The 20,325-nt window shown below is 35.3% G+C and overlaps 2 protein-coding genes across 2 annotated transcripts; both read left to right on the forward strand.

Moving 5' to 3' along the window:
• The first annotated feature begins 7,012 nt into the window (after window positions 1–7,012).
• Window positions 7,013–8,341, forward strand: LOC122013987. The gene has a single exon (XM_042570190.1). It carries the CDS (start codon window positions 7,013–7,015, stop codon window positions 8,339–8,341), a length of 1,329 nt encoding a protein of 442 aa, XP_042426124.1.
• Window positions 8,342–16,414: 8,073 nt separating this feature from the next.
• LOC122013988 lies at window positions 16,415–17,030 on the forward strand. The gene is made up of 4 exons (XM_042570191.1): window positions 16,415–16,511; window positions 16,593–16,656; window positions 16,748–16,846; window positions 16,959–17,030. The coding sequence occupies exons 1-4, from the start codon at window positions 16,444–16,446 to the stop codon at window positions 17,028–17,030; spliced, it is 303 nt and encodes a 100-aa protein (XP_042426125.1). The 5' UTR covers window positions 16,415–16,443.
• Window positions 17,031–20,325: the final 3,295 nt, after the last annotated feature.

The following is a 20,325-nucleotide window of genomic DNA, read 5'->3' on the forward strand; positions in this document are numbered from 1 at the left end:
GTATGGTCCTCCCCATTAGGGCGCTAATTTAGTAACATCTCCAACATGCTTAACACGCTTCCACACTAAATCCCATACTTGAAAGAATCGGGGGTAACTCTTTTGTTGTAGTTGTATCTCATTCATTGTTGATAAGATACCAGATAAGTTGCTGCCTTATCCCGAGCTTCTTCGATAAGATCGAGTTCCATAAGACGTCGACCGCCATTATCTTTATCATAAAACCTTCTCCAATCAGATTCCACCCCAACCTCAATGGGGACTACTGCTTCTCCCCCGTATACTAGTTGGAATAGAGTTATCCCGGTAGCCTCTCGAGGAGTGGTACGATAAGCCCACAATACACTGGGTAACTCATCTACCCAACTATCACCAACATGATCCAATTTAGTTTTGGGTTCTCTGATAATTTCTCTATTGGTCACTTCTGCTTGCCTATTACTCTGTGGATATGCCACAGAGGTGAATGCTTGTGTAATACCATATCCGACACACCATTCTCTAATTCTCAGTCCTTGGAATTGTCTTCCATTATTAGAGATTAACTTATGGGGATTACTAAATCTACAGATAACGTGATTCTTTCTAATGGTTCAGCTTCCACCCATTTTGAGAAATAGTCTACAGCTACCAATAGAAATCTCCTTTAATCCGTTGCCAGGGGAACAGACTTACTATGTCCATACCCCATTGATCAAAAGGGCAAGAAACGGTGGAAGTCTTCAACAGTTGGGTAGGATGATGTGAGATATTCTGATGCTTTTGACATGACATACATGTCCTTACGAGTTGAGCCGCATCTTCTTGCAGAGTTGGCTAAAAGCACCCGGCCAATAGTATCTTACGTGCTAAAGATCTTCCCCCAATATGACTGCCACACGAACCTTGATGAACCTCCTGTAAAATATATTATATATCTTTTGGTTCAATACATTTGAGCAAGGGACTGGAAAAGACCCTTTTGTAAAGCTGATCCCCTATCAAAGTATATCGGGTGGCTTTCTTCTTAAAGACTCTAGCTTGTTCTGCATCTATTGGTAAGACACCCTGTTGCAAAAATGATATGATCGGCGCTCTCTAGTCACCCTGTATTTCTATGCTAATTTGTCTCTCAATACAAGACACCAATACTGTTTGTTCCACTGGTTGGTCTAAGTTCCAAGGTACTATCACTGATGCAAGCTTTGCTAGTTTATCTGCCACTTGATTCTCTGATCGAGGGATCTTATGTATATTTACCTCTTGGAATGTAGCTTTCAATTTATCAAAAGCTTTTGCATATAACTTAAGTCGATCACTGCTGATCTCGAAATTGCCCGATAAATGTTGTGTTGCCAGCTGAGAATCAGAATAAATCCATACTCGAGCAACTCCCACATGCTGAGATGCTTGTAAGCTAGCTATCAATGCTTCATATTCTGTTTCATTGTTGGTGGCTCTATAACTTAGTCGGACAGAAACTTGAACCCGATCCTCCCTGGGAGATATAAGAAGAATGCCAATACCACTACCTTGTGTTGGTGTTGGAAGCATCCGACGATCGAACCAGTGTTTTGATAATGACAAAGGATTCAAAGTTGAGGTTATGTTATGATCTAACAGTTTGAATGAGCTTACAGGAAAGTCCTAAGTGTACTTAGGCAAAAGTCCTAACTGAGGTTAGGTAGGTGGAAAACCCTAGGGGCGGTAACCCTAGGTCATAGGGGTGGTAACCCTATGCGGAAAGTCTTGGTGGGTCGAGGGCTTCAGGCAAAATTCCTAGGGGGTGGTAACCCTAGGTAGAAAGTCCTGGTGTCATGAACCAGGTGGAAGACTGGATGGGTCGGGGACCGGGCGTCCAGCAGAAAGTCCGGAACAATTGAGCATTGAGCAAAAGTCTAGTCGATCTGGGGGATTGCACTAGCAACAGGTAACTCTCCTGAGAGGAGTAGGTGAGGACGCGTTCCCCACAGAGGGAATAGTAAGCGTCGGGTCGACCTAGGGTTTCCGGTTGGAAATCTGAAGTCAGACTCGGACAGTTAAGAGACTGTTAAACACCTTTCTTATCATATTTATGTGTGCTAACTTTGTCTTTTAGGGTAAATGTGTATTTTATGGACTAACACATTGTGCAGGGACAAAACAGCACACTTCACCTCGGATGAACAGTGTCCGAGGCGCCTCCATGGAGCTTGGAGGTGCCTCGGGTGCAAGCCGAAGCCAGCTGTGTAGAGGAGCTGGAGGCGCCTTGGACCGTAGCTTGGAGGCGCCTTGGACCGCAGCTTGGAGGCACCTTGGAGTGGCGTTGAAGGCGCCTCCAAGCGGATAAGAGGCAGCGATCCGAAGCTCATCTCAGCGTTCTATCCGGGATAAGAATTGGGTTTGAGGTGCCTTGGGCTAGCATTGGAGGTGCCTTAAACGTCCAATAAAAGCAAATCTCGAGCAGTGACCGAAGACATTAACTTCCAAACCATCCTTGTGCAACAAGCTACTTACGAGACCTTCCGACAAAGGCACAACTTGACGCCGACGACCTAGAGCTCAGAATCTTCAATTTTCTATTGTCGTTGGTATACTTTAGTTATTTCTTGTTAATTACTGTACTTCATCTTGTAAACACTTTTAACAAAATTATAGTTGTTGCCCAATGTAAACGCTTAACGAGCGTGGGCCTTGAAGTAGGAGTCACCACAGGCACCGAACCAAGTAAATAATCTGTGTCTTTCTGTGTTTGCCGTTTATTTTATTCTGCTGCATTATTCGAGTTTTATGATTCTGAAACGAGTGAAAGACACGAGCGCTATTCACACCCCCCCCTAGCGCTTCTCGATCCAACAATTGGTATCAGAGCGGGGTCGCTTCAATTTGGTGCAACCACCAATCAAGCAATTTTTTCGTGGTATTTCCAGTTTTTTTGGAGTCGACCAAAATTAGTATAATTACTATATTCCGATCTATTTCTCGCTCGAATTGATTTTTGCTCAAAGTTGGTGCAACATCTCTCGAGCTCATTTTTTTTCTTTATACATCCCGCACTACTAATCCATGACCCAGTCTTGGAATAGATTTTTTTTTGTGTGTGTGCAGGTTTTAAAATGGTACTTCAAGAAGGTTATAGCACCGCTCGACCACCGCTCTTCACCGGAGATGATTTTGAGTACTGGAAGGGTCGGATGGAGGCATACTTGCAAACCCAGTTCGAAGTCTGGATGATCACCAAGACATGCCTTGAACTCCCACTAGACAGCTCAGGCAAATTAGTATCATACCAGAACTATGACGCATCCTTAATAAAGAAAGTAAAGGCGAACGCAAAGGCAACCTGCATACTCTAGTGTGGTCTGACCAAGGAGGAGCTCAACAGAGTTGGACCGTTCTCCAACGCAAAAGAGCTATGGGAGAAGCTGATCAAACTCCATGAGCACTAGTAGAATTTTAGATTTTTACTTCAGCACTCTTTACTTCGGAGATTATGAATTATGAAGTAATATATAACAATCAACTTCGTTAATAATACTAGCGAAGTAAAATATTAGTTTTTACTACAGAATTTTAAAAACAAGTGCTTCACTATTAATTTTAATAATATTTTACTTTGGTATATTATTTTTGATAAAGTAAAAAAGTTTCAAATATATATATATAATTTTTGTTGTGAAGTAAAAAAAATGAACCGGATAGGAATTAATTAGACTTCTAATTCCTATCTCAATTCTAATTTTTACTAAGTCTTAGATTCTAATTAGAATCCTGTTAATAAAAAGCCACTACACGCCAAAAAGTAATTCCAAGCCCTAGCCCTAGAAATTACTCGTGCGTGTCATCTCCTGCCTTCTACCGCCCCTCGCCGTTTTCCCATTAGAGCCTGCATCTTCTTCCTCCGCGTCTCCAACCACAGCTCCGTTTTTTCATCTCTAGCTTGTGTCTACATCCTCCGCGTCTCAAGCCTTGCATCTCCGTTCTCGAATCTGCATCGCCAGCCTGCGTCTCCAGCTTTGGGCTCCTACATCTCCGTTCTTGGATCTGCATCGCCAGCTTTACGTCTCCAGCGTGCATCTCCGTCCGCCATTTGTGCATCTTCAGGCTTGCATTATATAGGGTTAGTCTTCTACCGCCCTCTCTTGGATCTAGTTTGATGCTTATAGAAATCTGCTTTCTAAGGTATTACTTTGACTGATTTCTAGTTATCGTCTTCTATTCTCAAGAAATCAGTGATCGTTGAAATTTTGAGGGATTATTTAGGAATTTGATTGTTGATATATCTATTCAAGTATCGTTGAAATTTTGAGGGATTATTTAGAAATTCTATTCCTCGTGTCATCTGTCATGGTTTGGTAGCCTTTAGCTGTTGTTGTTTTTACTCAAAACATGTCATTATAGCTTATTCAATTATTCTACATGTTATGATACTTCTTTTATGTAATTGTGTTTTTTAATTTCAATTTTTGGGTAATTTTTTTTATATAATTCGACATGTGTAGGGATTTATAGCCTCAGCTTCAAGTTGGCATCCCTCATGTGTTTGTCACTAGATCCATCCCGAAGAGACTTCTAAAGGATGATACAAGAAAAGAGCTTACGTGAAGATAGTTATATGTGAGATAAAAATTGGGAGAAAATAAACTCAGTTGAGGGTTGGATATATAATTCTCAACTTAGGTGGACAGAGCTATACGATAAGTCGATATGCCAATCAATTAAAATAATCCATGACTGAGGGTTGAGCTAATTAGGCAGTCAACTCAAACTGAGTTGTATACTAATAAATTGGTGCTATTTAGGAGACCAATCAACTAGATAGTCGAGTACTCCAATCAATTGCTGCCTATAAACAATCGGTCGAGAATCCCTTCCAAGAAATTTGTTCCAAGTCATGAATAAAAGCTTTGTGAGGGTTCTCGAACATATATAAAAATTTATGTGTTTTGCTTGTCTTAGGATTACTTTTGCTATATTAATCTTGTGAAGAGTTGCTAAGAATTATACACGTCCAGAGGAAGATGAAGATAATGTGATATGTGCTCCTTCATATTTTAGGTTAAACTGAGCTCTCAACTCATGCTTTTGACATAATATCAAAATCAGATAATTGTGAGGTCAACTATTATAACCACTCTATCCTATAATTTTTTTAAGAAAAATAATGATAATAATAATAATAATTAGTACCTAACTTGTGATTGTGATTGTGATTCTGATCTAGTTTTGATGTTAATTATAATCAGTAATTAGCATCAACCTAATGGCAATGTCATGGTTGAGGTGGGCAGTGGGGTTTTGTGACTCAAAAGCCTCTAGAGTTGCTTTAGTTGTTATGGAATGTGTATTTGGGTACAAATAAGGTGATTATAAACCTACTCGACTAGCCTAGTACACAATAATTTAAATTGGGACAATTAATATATATAGTTCGCCTGGTTAAATTTAAATTTTGCATAATGTATTAATTCATGAAATAGAACTAGTGTAAAAGTCTCTTTTGTTGGGATAAATCAAACAATATGTCATCAAGGGATGTTAGAATCTATTATTCATATCGAATTACTGAGAATTTAAAATGGAGAAACATATCTAAATCTATGGAATGGAGATTCACAAGTTAGATCCTCGAGAGCTATAGATCATCACCTTTTGTTTCAAAATGAGAGAGAAAGGAAAAGTATCTTTGTGTCCTAGAATCATAATAATGAACTAATTAGGTCAGGTCAAGATCCTACAGTTCACACCATAATCTTGACTTTCTTAATAATGAACTAAATTGAGGATAAACATAGAGTCCTTCATAAGTGCTAGATGAAAGATAAACCTTCTTGGCATAAAGTTATTTGCAAATTTATGCTAATTGATAAATTTTGCAGTAAATCAATTTCAGTAAAACTAGACAGTGATTTTTTTAAAAAAAAATGATTCCTTTTGTTGATTACAATTTTGTTCAAATATTAGGTAGTCAATGGCAAAGAGATATGCTTGTTGAAGTTCCTAATATCTTAATTTCATATCATGACAATTCACTTCTATGTCTTCTCATAAGTTTATTATTAGCTTGTATAGGATATTGTTTGTTTTTACTGCATTTGCTGCTAGGTTCTGTCACATTATTCATGGTTTTCTTCCACTAAATATCTACCTTCAATATGCATGGCTTTTCCTATTTATATATATGTCTGTAAATTTTCATTCATTATTGTGTATTGTAATTAACACATGCATGTTATATATATGTACGTAAATTTTCATTCATTATTGTGTATGGGAATTAACACATGCATGTTCTCATTTTGATTGGGCTTCATTTTTGATTTTCTTTGATAATGTAGTTCATTAAAATTCTATAAATTTTTTATTTCATCTTCTTTGAAAGAGTTAGTAAGTTGTATAGTAAAGTAACATCATATGCATTCTTGTGAATAATACTTTTGATTTGATTTGATTGGATGATATGCTTACCTTTATTTTTTTGCGAAAATAAATAATATTGTTCTACCATCAGATAAATACATGATTTAAGCATATTATTGAATTGATTATGTTTTATGATCTCCTAAGTGTTAGATTCTATAGCTTATGCAATATTTTTTTAGTATAAAAAACTATAAAACTATTGCTTTTTTACTATAATATTTTTTTAGGTTTTGTTCAAATTCACATTGAAGAAAGATAAAGTCCTTGAAGTAGTTTGAAGAAGACCTTCATTACAATTTTTTGGAATTTTGCTTGTATTGAAATGGATAAATCTTGGATTCAATCGGATAGAAAGTCCAAACAATATAAAGAGGGTGTTGAACAGTTCATTAGCTATTGTTTACAGAATCCTCAGATTGATCCCAATTTAATTCATTGTCCTTGTTGCAAATGTATAAATCTTAAAAAAGGATCGGTTAAGTCCATTCAAGAGCATCTTTATTTCTATGGTTTTAGTCAAAATTATGTGAATTGGATTTGGCATGGTGAGTCTACTGAAAAAGATGGAGTAAATTTGAGTACCAACCAAGAGCCATTTGATAATTATCATAACGACTTTGAAACCGCTAATATGTGTGAGGCAGCATATGATAACTATACAGAAAATCCAGAAGCATTTATGGAATTTTTGGAGGAAGTAGAGAAACCGTTGTACAATGGATGTAAACGTTACACAAAGTTGAGTGCACTTGTGAAACTGTACAATACGAAAGCAAGGTATGGGATGAGTGATGCTCTATTTTCAGATCTACTAATGGATTTCGGGGATATGCTGCCAGATAATCATAATCTGCCATCAAAAATGTATGATGTAAAAAAGACATTGAGTTGTTTGACGTTGAGTTATGAAAAGATCCATGCTTGTTCTAATGATTGCATCCTTTATAGGAAGCTATATAAAGACTGCATAAGCTGCCCTAAATGTGGCTTGACACGGTGGAAGCTAACTAAGAATAATGTTGAGAAAAAAGGTGTTCCTGCCAAAGTGGTGTGGTATTTCCCTCCCATACCTAGATTTAAGCGCATGTTTAAATCTTTAGAGACCTCAAAAAATTTAACATGGCATGCCGACACTAGAGGAGTTGCTGGTCAGTTACGTCATCCGGCTGATTCACCATCTTGGAAGTTGGTGGATCATATGTGGCCCGACTTCGAAAATGAGCCAAGAAATCTTCGCTTAGCACTTGCAGCTGATGGCATTAATCCTTATAGCAACCTTAGTAGTCGGTACAGTTGTTGGTCAATCATGTTGGTCACCTATAATTTGCCTCCCAACATGTGTATGAAGAGGAAATTCATTATGCTCACTATGCTCATTTCAGGACCTAAACAGCCAGGAAATGATATAGATATCTATCTCGAGGTGTTAGTTGAAGATTTGCAACGATTGTGGGAAGGAGTTGATAGTGTATATGATGCTTATCGAAGAGAGTTTTTCACTCTTAAAGCAGTCTTATTATGGACCATCAATGACTTTCCAGCCTATAGTAACCTTAGTGGATGTACTACACATAGGTATTATGCATGTCCACTATGCAGAGAAGATACTTATGCAAAGTATTTGGAAAATGGGAAGAAAATGTCATTTGTTGGTCATAGACGATTCTTACCGCGGTTTCATCCCTATCGAAGGCAAATGAAGGAGTTCAATGGCATGGAAGAACATGGAGAAGCTTCTACACCATTATCTGGGGTTACCTTGTTTAACAAGCTTTCAGACATAAGGTGTGACTTTGGAAAGAAGATTAGTGTAACAGGTAAAAGGAAAAAAAATGCAAAAGAGAATAATGTGACAGACAGTAAAGAAGAAAAAGATTTCAAAAAATGTTGGAAGAAGAAGTCAATTTTTTCAATCTTCCTTATTGGAAACACTTGCATGTTAGGCATTGTCTCGATGTGATGCACATTGAGAAAAATGTCTTCGAATCCCTCATTAATACTTTTGTAACAACCCGATTTTCCCTATTTCGAGTTCCAAATGTCCATAAAAATATTTGGAAATGCTTTTAAAATATTCTAGAGATTTTTAGAAATTTTTAGAGTATTTTTATGCAATTTTTGGAGGTCGTTTAGTAGGTTTACAAAAAGAAAGAAGTTTGACAAAAAACCGTTGAAGGTGAGACTCAAACTCAAGACCTCTGGCCGAACCCGACCTAACCGGACGCAGCCAACCAACTGGGCTACGCGTGGTTTGTTAATAAGTATGAAGCGGGATATATATAAGTTATAGTAAAGGGCAAAGTTAGACCTAGGTTATAAATGGGATAAGTTAAGAGGAGAAGGGAATTATTCCCGTGACCTAATCTCACGATTCCTTTCTCTCTCGCGGCGTCGACTTCCTCTCGGGCGAAAACGCAGCCGCAGCTCGGGTTTCGCCTCCGGCGGTCGGACAAGGACACTTCCGTGAGATCTTCTTGGACCCGAGCTTCTCTCGTCGAAGGGAGCACGCGGACACAAAAGGAACGCCGAGATTTGAAGCTAGCCGAAACCCTAGAGTCCTCTTCTCCGGTTGTAAGTCCAAGAAAGCATAGTAAGTACTACTCACCTGCGGTAGGAGTTGCTCCGAGCTTCGATTTGCTTTCTTTGCTTTCGGATGGTTGTGTACAGCATGCATTTTTGGTTTTCTTCTTCCTAAGTGCTGTTGTAACAAGATCCTAGATCCTGTTGTGCTGTAAAGTATAAGTATTGTAGTGTATTTTAGCTTGTTTTCGGTGATTCTGTGAAGGTATAGTTTGAATAAGTTACATGTGAATTGATTGTGTTATTAGGGATTAATAGAATAGATTCAAGATTGTGTTTTCCTTTCTTGCAAATCTGTGGAAGCAAGTTTAGAGATTTTTGGTTGCCTGCAAGGGTTTTAACTGTGAATTGGTGTATATAGGTCTTGCTATAAAATTTACAGCAAGTTTAACTTGAGTTAGGCAAAGAAAAGGGGCATGGGTAGTTCTTTAGGGTTGCTATGCAATTCGGTTATTTAGTTGACCATGAGAAAGCATCTGCTTGTTGATTGGCATGTAGTTCCCTTCATGTTGTTACCTTGTTAGAGGTTTTAAATGGATTCTTGTTAAGAATTTGTTAAGAGTTTATTAGGAGTCTCTCTTTTAATTGCTAGAGAAATTAGAGATTTCACATGCTATTTATGATGCTAGATTTGAGTTAGTTGCCTTTTCTTTAAGCAAGTGCAGATTCGTTTATGTTTTAATTTAGTTTCAAATAGAGGAGCATGCTGTAAGAAGTTTTGATTCTGAGCCTATAGTATCAACTTGAACACTATCACCCCTTCAGCTTCCTTTTCGCTGCCTTGGCTTGGTTAACTCCCTTATTACTGCCGTGAGTTTGATATAGAAGAGGAGAAGGAACTTTAAGGGTTTTAGCATGTGTTTAAGTATTCCATCTTATGTTAACTTTGAAGATTTTAGTTTATGTGCAAATAACTAGACATGAACAGCATGTATTAGTAAGCTTAAAGTAGTTCTCTTTTGCTCCATTTTGTAGCATGATTAGCAAGATCAAATTAGTTTTCTTTTCGCTCTATTTTGTAGCATGATTAGTAAGATTAGTTAGCTTTCTTTTGCTCTATTTTACAGCTTGTTTAGTAAGTCCAAGTTAGCTTTCTTTTGCTCTTATCACAGCATGTTTTAAAAGTTACAACTAGCTCTCTTTTGCTCTATTCTAGAGCATGATTATTAAGTTCAGATGTGCTTTCTTTTCCTTTGTTTTACAGCATGTTTAGAAAGTTCAGATTTGCTTTTCTGTTGCTTTGTTTTATAACATGCTTAGAGAGAGTTTAGATTTGCTTCTCTTGTATTGTTTTTATATAGCATGCTTAGTTAATTGTAATCCTACACTTGTTAGGTATATCTAAAGGATTCCAATAAACTCTAATAAAGGATTATGAGGAAACTGAGTAAAAAGAAAGAGACCAAGGTCTAGTTAAAAAGAGATAACAAGTAAACTAAAGTAAGAGGCTAGTACCCGACTTCCGAGGTTGTCGTTAAACAAATCCAGGTGACCGTTTCCGAGGTCTCGGCCCTGGTAAGACCGAGGTCTTTACCCTGTGGGACTATAGCAGTCTCTATTAGGGAGCGCGTATAAGATTAAGCTGGTACTAAGCCTGGGCCCAAAGAAAAGAAAAGAAAAGAAGAAAGTAAGAAGAACAAGAAGAAGAAAGTGAAAGAGAAATTAAAAGATTAATTTCTAGTATAAGTAAAGTAAGAAGAACAAGAAGAAGAAAGTGAAAGAGAAATTAAAAGATTAATTTCTAGCATAAAGATATAAGAAACTGAAACAAGTTTATGCATAGAATCAATAAAAGTTTAGTTCTTTAATTCTAAGCCTACAGTAGTAGTTTCATTACTTTTCCTGTCAGTTAGTGAGCATGTTTAGTATTCAGTTTTATTTCTGTATACCATGAGTACATGCAGCTTTGCTTTTAGCATTCCAGTTTTAGTATTGTTGCATTCTTTTTATGCACTTCGAGTTTTTGTGAGATAGATTAGTACTTACTAAGCGTTTTCGCTTATAGATCTTTTTTTCTTTCCTCCTACTGCAGATAAAGGAAAAACTAAGATATGAAAGGAAGGCGACAGGATGGTGGTGGTGATGAAGGTGTGTGATGTCTGGACTATGGAGAGATCCAGAAGTAGCTGGCAAAATTGTCTAGACTTTCTTTTAGTCCTCTGTTAATGTTGTATTACATTTGGGATTGTAGTTGAGTTTATTTCCGCATGTCTAGCTAGTCTCTTTTATTATTTGTGGAGTGCTATAGTCATTGCTATTGCTAGAGTAGTTTCTTTGTTTTTATTGTGATTTTTATTACTGTGTGGTTGTGGAAAATATGTTCCAGCCGTCTGTGGCTGCGTATACTATGTTTGTATTACAGATTTGGTCACCGGTATAGGGGAGACTCTGCCGGAATTTTTCGGTAGGTTTTCCTCTGGGCCGTGATAAATCTAAGTGTCGCTAATAATAGCATAAGTGACACTAGTAAGTAGAGTAGTAGTTAAGTAACGGTCATCCTTAGAGAGTAGTAGTAGTAAGAAGGGTGGTCGTTACAACTTTGATGAATGTTAAAGGAAAAACTAAGGACAATATGACAGCTAGGTTGGACATGGTTCAAATGGGAGTTAGACCTGAATTGGCCCCTAAATTTGGTGAAAAAAAATATATCTTCCTCCTGCTGCATGCTCTCATTCACAAAAAAAGAAAAGTTACAAGTGTGTCAGTCGTTAATGGATATAAAAGTTCCGGAAGGTTTCTCATCAAATATGAAGAATATTGTGTGCATGTCTGAACTGAAGTTGACTGGATTGAAATCTCATGATTGCCATATTCTAATGCAGCATTTTCTGCCAATACTCATACGTGATGCACTACCAAAACATGTTAGATACGCCATCATAAGATTATGCTTCTTTTTCAAAGATATTTGTTGTAAGGTTATAGATGTAGCCAAGTTAGATAAGCTACAATCTGACTTGGATGTTACGCTATGCCTATTGGAGCAGTATTTTCCCCTTTCCTTCTTTGATGTCATGCTTCACTTAACAGTCCATCTTGTTCGAGAAGTTCGATTATGTGGACCAGTTTACTTCCGATATATGTATCCATTCGAAAGATACATGAAGGTGCTTAAGAGTTATGTAGGTAGTCGAAAACATCCTGAAGGTTGCATTGTTCAGAGATATTCAGCCGAAGAAGCAATTGAGTTTTGTTCAGAGTACCTCAATGGCCTTGATCCTGTTGGTGTCCCTCAATCAAATCGAGACCCCAAAGCAAATATTCCTGGTTTCTTAGCATTCAAAGCACCAATTTTAGTGCAACAAGTTGATCTACTACAAGCACATTTAACTGTGTTGGAAAATACGGAAGAAGTATCTCCCTACATATTGTAAGTGTGCCATATTAATTTATTATTTCTCACACTGTGATTGCCTATATCTACTATCTAACACAAATATATATATAAATATTTCTAATAGTGAACATAAAACCTTCCTTAAGTCAATGTTTCCAAAAAAAGAGTCTGATGAAAGGTGGATACAAGATGCTCACAACAAGAGATTCATTAACTGGTTGCATGCAAAGGTGAATGCAAAAATCTTTTTCATAAATTTTCATTGAACAAGTTGTAGCTACTATTTTAATCACTCTATTCAAATTGAATACATGTCAGGTAGCTGCTGAAATAGACAATTGCAATGGTGGAATGACATCGACATTGACATGGTTGGCTCATGGACCATGTGCGCATGTCATTAAGTATAGTAGTTATGTGATAAATGGTAATTTATACCAAACAAAGGCACGGGATGATGAGAGAGTTTGCCAAAACAGTGGGGTTTCTCTAGTTGCCAACACCATGCTTGTTTGTAGTGCCAAAGATAAGCATCCCTTATTGGTAGACGTGACTTTCTATGGAGTGATTGAAGAAATATGGGAATTGGACTATTATCAATTTCAAGTTCCTCTTTTCAAGTGCGCGTGGGTTGCAAATGACAAAGGAGTAATCACCAATGATGAATGTGGCTTCACCTTGGTCAACATGAACAAACGAGGTCACAAGAATGATGAATTTGTCCTTGCAAGTCAGGTTAATCAAGTCTTTTATATTGATGATCCATTAAAAAAAGGATGGTCAATTGTGCTACAAGTGCCAAATAGATGCTATGACGGAGAGGATGATGACTGTACTAGTATTCCAGAGTCTCGACCAATTGATGATGTTGATACTCATTGCATTCCTACTCATCAAAGATACTTTAGATCAGAAAATGAGGGTGTTTGGGAAACAAACAAGAAAAAATGATGATTTGTACTTTTATGTCATGTTTATGTTATGAATAAGAAAAGACACTTTATGTACTTAAAAAAATTATGTTATGCACTTTTATCATGTTTTTATTGTTATTATTTATATAATGTTTATATATATTTTTCTTATTGTTATTATTTATGTCATATTTATGTTTATGTTATTGTTAGTATTTATGTTATGTTTATGTCTGCGATATTTTAATTATCCACGTTATTGTGTAGATTTTAATATTGGTTTCATTTATGTTCTATTACAGGAAAGAGCATAATGGGTCGTAAAAAGGAGAGGAAAAACCTACAGTTGAAGAGATACAAGGATTAAATGAAGATAAGCTGCATGGAGATATTGATGTAGAGCAACATGGACTTACTAATGAAGAAGAAGGTCTTATAGATGTGCAAAAGAAGAAGAGAGGACCTACATTGATGGGTAAACTAACTGCAGCTGCAAGATGGGGCAAAAAAGCAAAAATTGATTATGATAACATGGGAAGGCCAGTATACAATGCAAATGGAAGGGCTTTACAATCATACATTGGCTCTATTGCTAGATCCATGGTGCCAATTAATATAAAGTCCTGGCCTGATGTTCCAGAAAACATAAAACAAAAAATTTGAGAAGAGATCTCTGTAAGTATAAGATTAGATTTTATATACTGTTCATTTAAATTTGTTAATTTAGTTTATACATAAAGTGTATATAACAGCAAGTGTTTAGATGCATTTCAATATTAATTAGTGTACATAGAGTTATACAAATCTGCAATTGTATCAACATGTAATGCTTGTTATACTGTATTGCTTATTATACAAATCTGTAATTGTATCAACATCTCTGTAATGCTTGTTATACAAATCTTCATTACCTATATATAGATTTCAGCATGTCTTAATTACCTACTGTAATGCTTGTGAGTTCGTTGTAATATTTTTTTTAGTAGAATTACTAGTAGAATTCAGTAGAATTCAACATGTCTTAATAGTACCAACTAATAATTTTTTTTTTTTGCAGAATGTCTTCGAACTAGCGCCACAAAGTGAGTCTGCTGTAATGAGTTCAGCAGCTCAAAAGTGGCGAGATTTCAAAAACAAATTGACAAGTAGATTTGTATGGCCGAATAGAAAAAATCCTGAAAAGTTAATTTCTCCACCAAGTCAGTATCAGCTCCCAATAACAGATTGGAAAGCATTTGTAGATGCGAGACTGGATCCATCATGGGAGGTATAATTTATAAATTGTCATGTTTCTTTTAAGAACTATTAATTTCCATACTTAAATAAAGAACATAATGATGTAGGTTATTCATGAAAAACAAAAAGAACGGACCATGCATTGTAAATATCACCATAGAATGTCTTGTAAGGGTTACATCGGCTTGGAGGCTGAATTGGTAAGCTATGGAGTATTCTACTTGTTATTTTAAGTAAGTTTTTCATGTTCTTATGCTGATGAACTTTGAATTGTAGAGAGAGAATAATATAACTGCTGAAGACGAGGAAGTTGATAGATCAGTGCTTTGGCGTAAAGGCCGGGAAGACAAATCTGGCAACATAACAAATGTGGAGACGTTAGAAGTTGCAGGAAAAATTGTAAATCTTTAGTTTTATTCAATATTCATATTGCCTAGAAAAATAAAAATGTAGTTTTTGGATTGATTTGTTATGTCTTTAATTGTAGGATGACTTGCTGGAAAAGAAAGAGAAAGGAGAGTTTAAATCCTCTGGAATGAATGATGTGCTAACCACTGCCTTAGGAAGCTAAGAACATTTTGGAAGGGTTCGAGGTGTGGGAGGATTCGTAAAACTTCAAGTCTACTTTAAAACTCCAAGAAAGAAGAGGGAATCGGTCCCAAACACTATGGTCGAAAACTTCAAAGAACAATTGGAAGAGACTAAGAGGTTAAAGGCTGAATTGGAGAAATTGAAAGCTCAACTTGCTAGTGTTATGCCAGTCAACAATGATCGAAGTTCTGAGAATGCAGTATCGAACAAGTGCTCAAACATGAAAGATTCAAAGGTGTTAGATGATGTGGAAGAAGTTTATGAATGCGACATTTCAAATACGAAGGTTCTATATTTCTTGATTTCTAGTCAAATTACATTTTCCATATATATATATATATATATATATATATATATATATATATATATATATATAAAATATCTTTTTATTCTTAATAGGGGAAGAAATGCCACTTAGCTGTAAAACAACTTGAAAACGTGGTGGCGTATGGCACAATAATATCAGAAGGAGGTAGACCTTTAAATTTTTTCCAGGTATCTGTTGATGTTGTCTTAGATGAAGAAGAAGAGCTTCCAATCCCAATTAAGTCTGGACCAAGAATTATCAAAGATGCAGTTGGAGTCATTGTTGGTTGGCCTAAAGAGTTGGTAATTTTTCCAACAACAAAGGTACTTTAAGTTTCACTTGATTTTGTGTTTGCAGTTTTTATATATGTTGCTTGGACAATGGTTTAGTTTATAAAATTTGCATGAATATTCTAAATTGTAGAAGAAGGGAAAACCTCAACCATTTGCTCTATCGGATGTTCTTGGTCATCGTGATGTTCTTGGTCATCGTGACAAGTTCAAGGATATTGAAAAGACATTACCCATGGCATGCAAGTATATCTACTCACATGTTGTTAGATTGATGAATGAATCAGAGACCATATACGTAGAGTTTAAGGACACTATGTTTGGACGTCCTAAAAGTATTCGGTTGCTAAGAGAAGATATCTTGTGTTTTATGGAGATGAGAGAGATAGGTGCCAGACAAATTTTGATTTACATGGGGTATGTTATGTCTAACTTACAATGTTTGTTTGCATTTTAATATTTTATTTGGAACTTGCCCACACTTTGAAACATTTCTAACCAAGTTATATAATCTTTGAGTGCAGTTACCTCTATAAATATTTGAGTGATGAAGACAGGGCTGATTATGTTTCATTTGTGGATCCCGGCAACATACCTACATGCCCACTTGGTAAAGATGGTCGTGACATATCACAACATATTGTCGATCAGTTGAAAGCAGTGTGTAGAGACAGCATCTGCCTCATCCCATATAACACTGGGTAATATTTTAATTAATTATCAATTCTTACTACATATTAGTCAATGTTATATTTTTATTTTAGCAGGTACCATTGGATCTTGACTATTGTCAATGAAGATAAAAATATGATATATTTATTGGACTCTATGTCTAATAGAAACCGAGACGATGCATGGAAAACTATGGTGACAAAGTAGGTAGTAGATTGTGTTGATTTTGAATGCATTCACTTATAAATATGAAAAATATAACTTTTTTACTTTTTAAAATGTAGTGGGGTCAAGATGTACAATGCCTCAAAGGGTATTGCTAAAGCACCAGGTTTTAAGCAATTGACGGTATGTATTGTACATATATATTAATACATGAATGGATAGTTCTTATTATTTGGATTGTAATTGTTGCATTACTTTTTTGATTACATTATAGGGTAATCTAAAACAAAGTGGTTCTGTTGAATGTGGATATTGTGTGATGAGGTACATGAAAGAGATAGTTGAATGTGAAAATCCACAGTTGGAGAAGATGGTGAGTTTCTTCTTTATGATATATAATGAATGTAATGATTTTATAAATCTAATGCATTTTTGTAGATTTTATAAATCTAATGCATTTTTGTATTTTTTTTTTTACATAATAGTTTGCAGGAACAATCAAGAATCAATATTACAACCAATCTCAATATGATGAAGTCAGAAGTGAATGGAGCTAATTTATCTACTCGTATCTATATGCCTAAATGGGTCGTGTAGGTTAGGATAAATATTTTATTTTGCATTATGGATATTTGGACATACATACCTGTGGATACACTTTTGGTTTGTGGATGTATTTTTTAGTTATGTTTATGGAGTTATGGATATATATATACTTGTGGATTGATGGATAAATTTCTGGATTGTTATGGTATTTGTCATTTATATATATATATATATATATATATATATATATATATATATATATATATATATATATTGTTTAATTTTGATGAAGTGAAAAATATATTTTTACTTCGTCACATTAAAATTGTGTCGAAGTCAAAGGTAACATTTACTTCACCACAGTTTAATAATTGCGAAGTCGTATCTTATCAATTACTTCAGTATAATATAAAACAATGAAGTCTTGACAATCAATTACTTTGTTAATAAATATAAACTATGAAGTAACATAATACTAACTACTTCGATTAATAAAAAATATGGTGAGGTTATAGATTATATTTACTTCGCCAATCAATATAAACCGTGACGTTACATATCATCTATTACTTTAGCACATTACACAACCAATGAAGTAATAGATATTATTTTACTTCGGCAATCCATTTAAATCATGCAGTTATATATCATTTTTTACTTCGGCACTTTACAAAACAAACGAAGTAAAAGATGTTTTTTTACTTCAGCATCGGTCCAACTTTGAACCGGTTTTGCCTCCTTGAACCGGTCAAAGACTTCGCTTTTTTCCTAGATACGACTTCGGTAATAGGATGAAGTAAAATAGTACCCTATTACTTCACGTGCGTCTACTTCGGTAATTATCTATCTATGACTTCGGTGAATATACGAAGTAAAAAGCCAAAATTCTACTAGTGGAGGGCACCTCCGACACCAAGGTAAGCAAAAGAGATCTGTTATTTAATAAATTATATAATCTAAAAATGCAGGAAGGAGAAACAACAAGTCAACTCCACGCACGGATTCAAGATATTCTCAACTCCCTCCACGCAATCGGGCAAAAGGTCGAGAACAGAGACATCATAAGGTACGCTCTCAACGCATTTCCGAGGAGTACATTGTGGGCATCAATGGTAGATGCTTACAAAATCTCCAAGGACTTATCTTCCATTAGACTAGATGAGTTGTTTTCTGAATTCGAACTACATGAGCAGACTAATGCACAACCAACCGAGAAAAGTATTGCTTTGATTGTAGGTACAAGCAGAACACGTGAACCAAGAACACGGTGAAGAACCAAACCAGAGTCAGAAGAAGAACCCGACTCAGACGATGAAGACGATGAACTAACAACAGAACTTGTGAACCTTGTGAAGAAACTGTACAACAAAAAGAAGGGTTTCAACAAAAGAGATCTAAAGAAGGTAGTACAATCCAAGGAGACTCAACCAGGCTCAAAAGTCAAGTTCAAGGTAATTTGCTACGAGTGCAATCAGAAAGGGCACATCAAGGTCAACTGCCCTAATCAAAAGGAAGCAAAGAAGCAGAGAAAGAAGAAGGTGTTGAAAGCAACTTTTGAGGAATCTTCAGAAGAAGATACCAACAACGAGCTCAACCAGACGAGCCTCCTCGCATTGATGGCTCGGGATCAAATCAACATGTTTGAGAGCGAGAGCGAATCGGAAGCTAAATCAGAAAGAAGCCACGGATCCGTATCCATTTCCGAAGGGCCTGACAGGCCCCCCACTGTAAGTATTCCGTGATTAAATAATTTAGTTAATTATTTATTATGCAAATTAGCAAAATCAAGTCACTTCTAAAGGAAATAACAATCCTTAAAAAAGTGACTAACTCCAAAACCTTGCCTGACCCAGTTCAGACTAGAAATTCAACTCAAGTCCAAAAGCTTGAGGAAGAAAATTTTAGTCTGAAAACTCAGGTCAAGGATTTGGAGAAGACCTTAGAATGGTTTTCTTTGGGGTCCAAGAACCTTGACCTAATTCTTGGGACACAAAGAGCCGTTTATAATAGAACTGGTCTAGGTTTCAAAACCAAGAAGAAATATCGATCCAATCTATCCTTAGTCAACAGATCATAGTAAACTAGTCTAAGCATGGGTACCTAAGTCCAACTTGGTCAATCAAGTTGAACTTGGTAAGTATTGGGTCCCCAAGGATCCAGTACATTACCTTGATAAACCTTATCGAGGCTATGATCCAAGGGGAGCAAAAAGAAAAATTATCTTAACTAATAAATAATTAAATAAATAAATAAAAACTATCTTAACAAATAAATTTAAAGGAATATAATTCAAATTAAAACTTTAAAAATAAGTTAAAAGGAAAATCAATAATGGAGGCTCCAGAATAGTTGACACCTCCAAAAGGAATCTACCCGACAGGGTAACCAAACGCAACCTACCCGGCAGGGTAATTAGGGCTAGAATAAAAAAAGGGCTAAGTTTAACTTGACCCACGGTACTAGTGAAGTATTGGATGATAGTACGTTAGGAAAGCTTAGTGTATGCATGTCTAGGAAGATATGGCTTCGACCTGGTGCATTTGGCTAAGTGGAACTGACCGAAGCTACCCTTTATGGATCCTAACTAGTTAGACCAAGGTTTTGTACTAAGTTCAATGGATAGGACTATTTGAAAAACCTCGAATGCATGGTTACTTTAATGATGTCCAAGTGACTCACCATAGCCCAGAAGTTTATCCAAAGAATCCCTATTTGTTGAGCCCAAAGCTAAATCTGAATCTAACACAAAGTTAAACCAAACCCTATAATAAAATCAATTCATTTCACAAAATTATAGAATCCCCTGACTGAAAAATCTAGATTGGGTGAGATAGCTAAGGACAAAACTTAAATAAAATTTTAATTAAATTAAAATTAAATGAAATTAAATTAGATTAAAAGGAAATTAAAATTAAAATAAAATTAAAATAAAATTAAACTAAAATTAAAATTAAATTAAAATAAATTAAAATTAAAATAAAATTAAAATTAAATTAAAATTAAAATTAAATTAAATAAAAACTAAAAGAAATTTAAATTTAAAATAAAATTAAAATTAAATTAAAATTAAATTAAATTAAATTAAGTTGAATTAAAATTAAATTAAAATTAAATTAAATCAAATTTAATTAACTTAAATATTTTACAAATTTAATTAACTTAACATTTTTCAAAATTTAATTAACTTATTATTTTTCAAAATTCAATTAACTTATTATTTTTCAAAATTCAATTAATTTAATATTTTTCAAAATTCAATTAACTTAACATTTTTCAAAATTCAATTAACTTATTATTTATCAAATT

The sequence above is a fragment of the Zingiber officinale genome, chromosome 8B (genome assembly GCF_018446385.1).
Source record: "Zingiber officinale cultivar Zhangliang chromosome 8B, Zo_v1.1, whole genome shotgun sequence".
NCBI classification, from domain to species: Eukaryota; Viridiplantae; Streptophyta; class Magnoliopsida; order Zingiberales; family Zingiberaceae; genus Zingiber; species Zingiber officinale.